The 10,801-nt window shown below is 33.0% G+C and overlaps 1 protein-coding gene and 2 non-coding genes across 3 annotated transcripts in view; 1 reads left to right on the top strand and 2 right to left on the bottom strand.

Moving 5' to 3' along the window:
• Smp_158890 (hypothetical protein) overlaps positions 1–10,801 on the bottom strand; it is a gene marked incomplete at both ends in the record, with an annotated part of 13,295 nt that extends 2,494 nt beyond the window's left edge. Inside the window, 4 exons of the mRNA XM_018796491.1 lie at positions 1,407–1,439; positions 4,786–4,834; positions 5,403–5,413; positions 10,780–10,801. Coding sequence (XP_018651627.1) covers positions 1,407–1,439; positions 4,786–4,834; positions 5,403–5,413; positions 10,780–10,801 — 115 coding nt within the window. The remainder of the gene's footprint in view (positions 1–1,406; positions 1,440–4,785; positions 4,835–5,402; positions 5,414–10,779) is intronic.
• On the bottom strand, positions 2,909–2,979 carry Smp_tRNA_01877_Pseudo_TTG.1.1. Its single transcript has one exon. It is a non-coding gene (tRNA).
• Positions 9,103–9,169, top strand: Smp_tRNA_01062_Gln_TTG.1.1. Its single transcript has one exon. It is a non-coding gene (tRNA).

Raw genomic sequence — 10,801 nt, 5'->3', positions numbered from 1 at the left:
GTCTCACTAGTGTACGGAAGTTCCTCTTATTCTATGCGGTCAGTCGAGAGTAACGTCGCACTGAAGGAATGGCAGAAAATGGGAACCGTTTCGTTAACATATTAGAAAGAACACGAGAAATCACTATCGACTGATTTATTCAACGTGACTTTAATGGTGAATATTCCCATGACTACATCGAAGAAACTGGACAGTGAGTAAAGCAATCAACTTTAATTATGTGTCACATATGTAACAGTAATGATGTAATCCGCTTCTATTCAAAAAAATTTGTTCTGAGAATGTATTGCGTTTACGTTTCACTAGATTTCCTGAATGTTGAATCGAATTTACGAAATAATGATGACAAAACTTCTTTATCTAATGATCAAATAATTCTTTTCTTTTGAATACCGAACTTACGTCCATTCCAACTAAAGAGTTTAGTGAAAAGTTTGTTATATACTTCTACATTCGATCATTTAGTGGCTGAAGTCATGTTTGTGTAGTCCTGATAGAATCCTGTTGACTAAGTTGCAACGTGGTCACTAGTCTAAAAGACTTCGAATCACCTCCGAAATAGCTCATTGTTAACGTCTTACTTAGACTGTTAAGATGTGTAACGTACAGTCAAATCCACCGGTGAACACCAGCTCCCTCAAAATTACAGATATACATTTATAACAAGTACCAAATATGGCAAAATTTGGTCTATGGTTTCCTATAAACAACCTCACATCTCACCATAGTGTACGTGATGTCAAATTACTACAGTTAGCTTACTAGTGACTTATTTCAATGTTTCTGAAGTTCTGCCGATAATTTGTAATTGATGCAGACATGTTAGGAATGGAAAAGTTGTTATCTATGGTCATGTATGGTTGTCTTAGTATACCTCTGATTGATTGAAGTTAAATTTGTAATACAAGATGTTGACCCAGTGATGCTAATGCTTAAGCATTGAATCGATGCTGGTAGGCGTAGACTACGTGGTTGGGATTCGCGAGATGATAGCAATCGATGGTTAGAGACCTTGAATGACATGGCTCAAAATCGTTTGCAACGGCAAAGGTGCATCCAATCTTTGTGTTCTGCCAAATTCTAATCTTCTGAATTCTTCATGTCTCTATCATTTTTCTCTTTCTAAATTTATTTCATTGGATTATACTCCTTCAATAACATCTTCAAACCCTAATCTTTCACATAATGCTTATACTCTTACTACCTCTACCACTATGGGGTTTGAATCGACAACTGCATCTCTGTGCTAATGCGGTATGGCAACTCAAACTGATGTACGTACGTACGAAGTTCTACGTTGTGACTGACTGACTGACTCACTGACTGAATGGAATTTACAAAATGATAATGACAAAACGTCTTTATCTAATGATCAAATATTTTTTCCCTTTGAATACTAAACTTACCTCCATTCCAATCAAAGAGACTAGTGAGAACTGCAATAAACAAAAGTTTGTTTTATACTTCTACATTCTATTTGATTTCAATAAAGAAACTAAACTTGGATCTGTGGACAGCGTTAAAAAGCAAAACTAAAATGACTGACAGTCTTGTTCTAATTTCCATAAACTTATAATGGCATTAATTGTGTCTATAATTTCGATTCTCTTAAACATACTTTAATATACATCTGTTGATTGCATATCAACTTTTGTATATACTATGTATTCAACTACTTACTTTCGTTTTGTAGTTCGCATCACTGACTGACCTTAGTTGGGGATCATTTAAAGTCAGGAAGAACAGATATTCTGTCCAACTATGAGACTTCAGTAGCACACAAATACAGTTGGGATTGAGCACAATGTCTTTAAGTCTCATAGTAAACGCCTAAACTTCAAATCACTGAACTGGTATCTGATATTTTACATATCGAACTTCAGTTAATTCGGGATATTACTCAATTATTTTGCATTGCTATTTATAATTGACTGCTTCATGCTTGACATAGTAGAACTCCGCTGTTCACGCTTTCTCAACAGAACTCCGGAAGTTGATGCTTGGAATCAGTCACTAATGATCATATGATTATAATTAATACATGGAGTTTGTAAGGAACGTTGGATTTCATAGTTTGTAGCATAGACTGACCATAATGGGATTGCGGATACAAGTACAGGATATTAATCCAGTGCTTCCTGGTTTTCAATGATTGTCCAACTAAGGTCAGTCCTTGATGTAAACTCAAACACCTAACAACCTCCACAAACCCACATACACTCCATTGCTTAATTAGAAATAAATGAATGCTACAAACACATACAAGATACACTCTATTATATGTGTAACGAATAGTTCACCACAATAAATAAACTTTTTTTATATACATTGATGATAATCCGTATTTACCACATTAATTTACTTTTCATCACTGAGACATATATAACCACTAACTTGTAGCTAGAAGAGATAGTATTCTTTATAGGTCATTACTGTTATGATAACTAAGTCGTTTGAAACATGAAATCGCTTGATTTCTATGAATAACGGTTATTCAAGTAGGAATTCTAAAGACTCATTTATATGAATCAAATGTGTCTTCTAATCCAATAGTGTAGAATACATATTAGAAGAATATCAAATTTAAAATTATTTCAACTCTTCTAAATATGTAAATTTTGAAGTAAGGAAGCATATCAAGAAAATCTAACAAAGAACTACATTTTAGGAACTCGATATTTTAAAGTAGCTATGTCTCTTGTTGAACAACACATATTAACCCTGGAAACTTGTAAATGAGTATTTGATATTCTTTATGTATGGTGGAAAGGTTATCAACTTGAAAGATGTACAAACATATCTAAAGTTTCTAAGCACAGGTGGATGGTGGCTAGCTGTAGAATCTAAGACATGTGTCTCACCCTTTTTGGGACCCGTCAGCTAGAAGTACCTGCATCCTAAAGTTGGTGTTCACTCTGGGACTCGAACCCAGTACCGCTCGCTTCAAACGCCATCGCATTATCCACTTAGCAACTGAGTCCAGATAGTCACTAGCTTGTGGTAATATCGAAGCAATCCACACAAGATGAACATATGCCAATAAGAGACTGATCAATTTCAGTCTTGAACATCAAAGGGAAGATTCAAACAACCAATACAAAAGTGAATTATTTCTAAAGTTTTACTCCATTCTATAAATTAAGCAAAAATATTGACTACGTCATTTAATGTAATTTGTTTTTAATATATCTTACATATTTCATTGCATCATCACACAGATACAATTGTTTACCGGTCATATGTCACCAATATGATTATAACGATAGAAATTATCTATGCGATTTTATTTATATGTAGAGTGGCGGAAATACACATAATCAAAAGAAACCGGAACTTTGAAAATTGCTTACAATCAGAGACTGGGGAATTTATAAAGAAAAAAAAGTAAGTTTTTTTTTAAAAAAATGCTTAGACACTTAATAGTGATGAAAAGCCAACTATCATCAACATGAAATTACCTTCAAAAAAATAAGACTCTTCGCAAAAAATCAGAAAAATTATATTGCTATGGAAATATTGGCAAAATTTTAATAATTCAGAGGAAACAAGTGACGTATGGACGAATTGTTGGTCACCGGCTAACATGAGACTACATCTCCTAACGTTGCTCCACGGTCTTGTGGATTAGACTTCTAAGTCAAAGGCTCAGGGTATGGAACCGGTTTGAGAACCCGGACTACATTCCAGCCCTCATACAAATCAAATCATTTGTGTGGTATATTTAGTGCTACCATGTACCAATGTTTATGTGTTTTAATAAATTAATGTTACGAAGTATTCGACTATGTTGCTCAAATTAAACTTATGGATTTACAAAGAAACAGCTGTGGGTTGGTCATTAACATGATAAATCAACATTCTTATCAAATACTCTTTACTTATTATCACGTTATTCATAAACAGAACTAACTCTAGGAAATTATTAAACATAAAACCTCTTGATGAATCACTTATTCATCTGATATGGTTAATGACAAGATCACTTATGGTAAATGTCAAGTGTGTAATATTCATGAATATGCTAAATTTTTCTTCTCATTCCTTTGTTTCCTTTCTGTGATAACATTCATTTACCCTATATCAGGAAAGACAAACTGTATGATTTCCCTATATCCATCTCCATTGAAATCCACTAAATACTCAGAATTCAACGAGTCAAGGTCACACATCTTCAAGATCTATTCATACTTTGACTTTCAGCGTTCTTGAATTCTTTGAGCTAGATAATCCAATTGGTGAGATTTCACTAATATAGATAAGGTTATCAACACCTACTACCATCCAGGAATGAGATCTTTTAAATATTCCACAGTTGTCAAGTTAACTTATTCTGATGGCCTTATCTTCAAACGATTGTCTTCGTATGTTCTAATTGTTTTCATTTGTCAGCTATAAGAACAAACTAAATCAACAAATGTGAAGTAATTGAAAATCACGATTCCGATTGAAATAGATTCTGATCATGTTATCCACATAGTAGGAGCTTAGTCGTTAAAAACTCTAACTCAGCATCAAAAACAACCAACTTATCTGTAAATTCGGTCCATCATTTCAAACACTATAGCTTGGTGTTAATATCTGTAATCTTGTAATATCATGACTTGCAGTTGTTTTTACAGTCGGAGACAATTTCTAAGACAGAAAAACTATCAGTGTTCTAAACAATTATTGACTAACAATGAGAATTTTATGAAGCATAATAAATGACAATTTTCACAGTACACCTTTTATTTCATATATAGAATTGACTGATCAATTGTTCTATTAAATGTCTTAACTTACGGCCTCCACTATCACCACCACGGTTTCTGTTTCTACGAATATTTTTATCTACCAAATTAAGTGAAATACGAAATTGATACAGTTTATTGTTATATATGTTAGAGATAGAACACTGTTTATACATTTAGTATTCTCTGTGCAATGTTTTCTTAGAATATAGAAGAATATCATGCACAATCATACATATTTGAAGTAATTGTTACCGAACATTTGTTTTCGATCATTTTAACTACTTTATGAATTATCTGAAATGCTCAGTAGCATTGTGATATTGTAAATCAACATCTGAAAATCATACTGAAAGTATGAATGGCTGAGCATAGAAAAGGACTTAGCTGTCAACTCAAGTTCACTACTGATGGTTGGACGTGTCATTAGCCAAGTCAAAAACAGTAAGCTGTAGAGTAAATAATGTACGCGAAATAAAAATGAGTATAGTCAGTATTCTGCTTAGTGACTTGGCATATGATATTGGCCAGAGGGTTTCAAGACATAAAAATTGGTTATAAACTTTTCCAACATTATTTTACAAGACAGTATCACTAGCAGATAGATTAATTTCATAAACTGAACTTTATATTCAAAAATTGAATATATATCAATCAGCAAATAAACTTACTCCCGTTCCCACCAAAAAGCAAACTGAGAACTAAAGTCGATAAAAGTTTCTTCTATGCTTATTAAATTGAGATTAAACAAAACAATCAATTATGTTTGAATTTCCTACAAACGAAGGTTTCTATTGAATACACGACATTGAAGATTACATCACGAATTAGAATTGACGGCTTTCTTTGATCTGATTACAGAATGTTTACATGAAATGTCAAAATCATACATTAAATACATCATTTGCACATCGTCTATCAGGTCTCCTTTACATGTTTCATGATTCTTTTAATTCCGTTTTTATTGCGATTACTTTCTGTTTCCCGTTCTGTTTTCTTCAATTGAATCTTCCCAATCTTCTTCAGGTATGTATTCCACTTCTTATTGGTACTCTATACTACTTGTATCTGTCAACATAAGTAGCATACACAACTATAGTAACAAGCATAATTATATACTTGGAGAAAATGTCATTTATCTGTTTGTAAACACTTGAGATCTACATTATGTCTAGATCGATAATAGAATCTTCATTTTTTTAACCTTCATAACTAACAAATTCTAAAATGAGACTGGTTCCAAATGTCGAGTTTTCGTTCAGTCAAGAAAAGAAATAAGAGAAATCATGTTAATGTTTAGATAAAACATGATCTTAATGTATTCAACAGTTATGAAGTTACTATAACCATTCTACGATGTCGCATAGTGCACTACAGATACTCAATGCTAAGTTGCTATAATGTTTATAAAAGTTTATAATTGGAAAGTACAAAGAACCAATGGTAAAAATCCGTCTCCATAACAGAGAAATAAAAAGGAACTGTAGTAGAATTCTCAAGGGTATCGAAGATCAATATTTACATATTTTCTCTGATGGAAAACATTTCGAGATGTTTACATCTTATTTGATAGTAATCTATGAAATTCTTTAAAATTCCTTTCATTGAATACTCATTTTCATTGTAAAAACAATAAAACCAAGAAAGGACAATTTACTTTGGAAAAGATGTTAGATACACTAACCTCAAGGTATATTACCATGGAAATATTATCCTTCATATACATAGTCAATTCAATTTTTATGCAGAAGTTTCTTACAGTTCCTTACATAAGACTATTTAATACAATCTAGATATATTTCAAAAGTAAAATAAAACACTGTACAAGTTTACTAAAAGTTTTTAGTGATATTCCTAAAAGTTACGTGAATGTATCGAGGATTGGCAAAGCAAAGACAGCATTTCTACAACTGAAGAACATATGGAACTCAAAACAACTCTCAACTAACTTCAAAGTGAGAATCTTCAATACGAACGTCAACACAGTCCTACTGTACGGAACTGAAACCTCGAGAACTACTACAGCCGTCGTCAAGAAGGTACAAGTATTTATAAACAGTTGTTTACGCAAAATACTCAACATTCACTGGCCGGATACTATCAGCAACAGCGTTTTACGGTAGAGAACAAACCAGTTTCCAGCTGAAGAGGAAATTAGGAAAAGACTTTGGAAGTGGATAGGACATACATTAAGGAAATCACCAAACTGCATCATGAGGCAATCCCTAACTTGGAATCTGGAAGGGAAGCAGAAAAGAGGAGGGCTAAAGAACACATTACGCCGGGAAACAGAAGCAGATATGAAAAGGATGAATGCTAACTGGAAACAACTGGAAAGGAATGTCGAGGACAGGATTGGATGGAGAATGCTGATGTGCGGCCTATGCTCCTCCATGAGGGGTGACAGGCGTAAGTAAGTAAGTACGTGAATGTATGCTAGTTTCTTCGATATTCGTAAATGTGTGTGTGTTTTAAATGAATTTTCGCGCATACAGAATTTATTTTGTCGTTCACTCAAACCCAAAAAGTTACCATTTCATGTTTACCTTAATAAATAAGTATAATTATTTCGTGAGAATCATGGTTCATATATAATACAAAAAACAAATATTTATGAAGCACTTACCGTCAATTATATCACAGTTAGCTATCATAAAGTGAAGAGTTTTGTGAAAGTTCCCATTCTGATATTTGGTAAATAAAGAAATTAGTTTTTCATCATGGTTCTACACTAATACATATATATGATTTACAATAATGAAATAACACTCTTCCAGGAGATATGCTACTTAGTTATTATATAATGACATATCGATTATAAACTAACATTGAGTAATTGGAAGAAAAAGGATTAATAACAACCAAAGTAATTATTCAAAAATCAAGAAGTTCCTATGTTGCATAATACATAAAAAGCGAAGAAGGAACTACTTCTCACTAGAACTCCTGGATTTACCTCACGAAGTCAGTCACTAGTGAGCATATGAAATGATGCACATTGCTCAGGAGTCCCACAATAGGACGAAACGGCCGTCCAGTACTTCCAGGTTTTCCATGGTGGTATAGTTTCAATTAACTCACTCTTTCAACTATGAAAATACTAAATCTCCACAAAACCCCCTTCTGAAGAAGGAACTAACAAAATATTTTGATGAATGGTCAGTAGTGTGTAGTAGTTATGTAAGAATCAAGAGACGAATGTTGAAAATAAGTAAAATACAAAAAGTGGAAGAAATAGAAAAATAGTTTATCAAAGTCCTGTTACAAACTCCCCTATATCGATGGCCAAGGTAGTGAAAGTGGTTGTACAAACTTTTGTAGTGAGAAAAAATTTCTGATGGGTTAATCAAGTAATTTACAATGGTAGTTTCAAATCAGTTGAGTATTCGGTAATGAGTTAGTAATACATATATATATCTTTGTTGTTACATTTCAATGAGTAGAAAAATTGTATACCTGACGTTTCGTAACTTCATGCAAGCCACTTCTTCAGAGTAATTAATAAATAACAGATAATTGAATTAATACTACGATGGCTGACATTGAGTTATGACACGTCAGAAAATTCATAAAACTTAAATTTTCTAGTCATTGGGATATTACAAATATATTATTTTTCATTAATAACAATCTATCCAATACTCAATTCATTTGAAATTATTAAATCAAACCTTGGTAATAACATCTTCAAACTCGGGAACTGTTTTTGTTTGTAATTTGACGACTGTGACAAAAACCAAATGCACAACATTACCGAACCAACTCAAAGCATACCACTTTATGTGGAATAATCTAGGTCTTTTTTCAATATCTTTTTCCTATGTTAAGTTGTTGATTCTCTCTTATATAAGAAGAAATACCTAAAGGTTATATTACAGTCAAAGATTGGCTTATAATGGAATTATCATTATTTCTTGTTTAAAATTTGTCTTCATTAAACCCAAATAAAAAATCGAATACAAAAATAAATGATGATAATATTATTGAAATCATATCGACACTTTGATATTGGTGTTTTCTCATAAAGCAAATAGGTTTTGTTGCTATACAATTTTTTTTCTGAATTAATGAATTCGATATGTTGTTTACAATTAAACATTCGTTGAATAAATTCACTTAGTATTACTTGTTTGAATCTTCCCATTGATGTTTAGGACTGCAACTGGTCAGTCTCTTATTGGCATATGTGCATTTTATGCGTATTGCCTCGATAAAGCCTTATTTCACAAGCATTGTAAGCAAAGATGGATAGTGGCTAGCAGTGGACAGACTGACCAGTTGCAGTCCTGAACATCAATCGGAAGATTCAAATAAACAATACTAAGTGAATTTAAACTTCACCTCATTGCACAAGCAAGTGGCTATCAGGACTCAGTAGCTGAGTGGATATCGCGATGGCGTTTGAAGCGAAAGGTACTGGGTTCGAGTCCCAGAGTGAACATCAACTCTGAGATGCAGGTACATCCAGCTGACGAGTCCCAAATAGGACGAAACGCACGTTCTGGATTCCACTGCTAGCCACTATCCATCTTTGCTTACAATTCGTTGAATAATTGTTTTGTACTGGATAAAATGCGCGATATTTTTAACTAACTTCACAATACTTTGTCAAAAAATAGTTTAAAGCGTTTTGGTGTGACATGGGACACATGAAACTACCTGTTCTTATTGATTTCAACAGTGTATGATCGTCATATCATCTTTACTTCCTTGTATAGATTGGTTTCATTAATATCAAGTTAATTACATAATACGGTGATCGTATATCATAATGTTGTTTATTTTAATCTAAATGATTATGGAATGCGTACGGTTGTTTGGATTATAAAGGAGATAAAGTTTCAAACTACAACTCTGAAATTATTTAAAGTACATTTACTTTCCTATTGTGCGTACAAAAACTAATTATTCACATTATCGATTGGTTCTGGTAACTATGGTATGGACTACTTATGTCCACATAAATAGTATATGGTGATGGTCAGACATAGAATATATTTCAGCCGAAGATCGATAAGGAAAGAACAGGAATGAAGCGCAATCGGTACGAAAGTGCATCAACAATGAAATCAGAGGAGATGGACTGATATTTACAGAAGGAACAGTGAAGATTAAGAAAATTGATTGTTATTTTGCAAATAAACTGTTTGCTGTATGGTTATCAGAATTTAGTGAGATAGTCTGTAATTTGTGCTTAAATGCATTCGACTGTCCTCAACTAGTGTCCTGTTCACTACAGTAACTATTAATCCATTTTAATACTAAGAATTATGTGGTAACTTCTTATTGTTTTATATCATACCAACTCTATTTCTTATATTTTATATCACTACTTATTTAACCTTTAATTTGAATAATGTTCCTTAATTTTCATATAAAGCTTATTCACTTACGATATGAATAGGAAATTAGTAGATTTTAATTACACTGGTTATCTTTACCAATTTTCTGTCGTCAAACTGACCTTGAAAATTCCACTCGTTTGTAAAACTTATATGCTACATCTTCAATGTAAGAGCGAAATATGATTTGAATACCAAAAAGGAGAAGAGGAAGACCAGACACTATCAGTAACAACCTACTGTGGGAGACAACAAACCAGATTTCAGTGGAGGAAGAAATCAGGAAGAAGCACTGGAAGTGGATAGGACACACATTGAGGAAATCACCCAACTGCATCAAAAGACAAGCCCTCACATGGAGTCCTCAAGGCCAAGGGGGGAGAGGAAGACCAAGGAACACATTACGCCGAGAAATAGAGACAGACATGAGAAGAATGAACAAAAACTGGATAGAACTAGAAAAGAAGGCCCAGGACAGAGTGGGTTGGAGAATGCTGGTCGGTGGCCTATGCTCCACTGGGAGTAACGGGCGTAAGTAAGTAAGTAAAGTAGCAAAAAGATAAGATCCAATAAGTTAGAAAAGACTCAGCATATGATGTTGAATCAGAAACGTAATATTATAAAGTACCCATATATTTAATACTATTTACACGAATCATAATAATAAAACTATGATCAAACTCAAAAATCCCAAAATTATTTCTTACCTGTTCCTAAGAGGAAGATCAT

This window comes from Schistosoma mansoni, chromosome 4, assembly GCF_000237925.1.
Source record: "Schistosoma mansoni strain Puerto Rico chromosome 4, complete genome".
NCBI classification, from domain to species: domain Eukaryota; kingdom Metazoa; phylum Platyhelminthes; class Trematoda; order Strigeidida; family Schistosomatidae; genus Schistosoma; species Schistosoma mansoni.
Note: the sequence above shows the minus strand (reverse complement) of the source record. Positions and strands in the feature narration are given on the sequence as shown.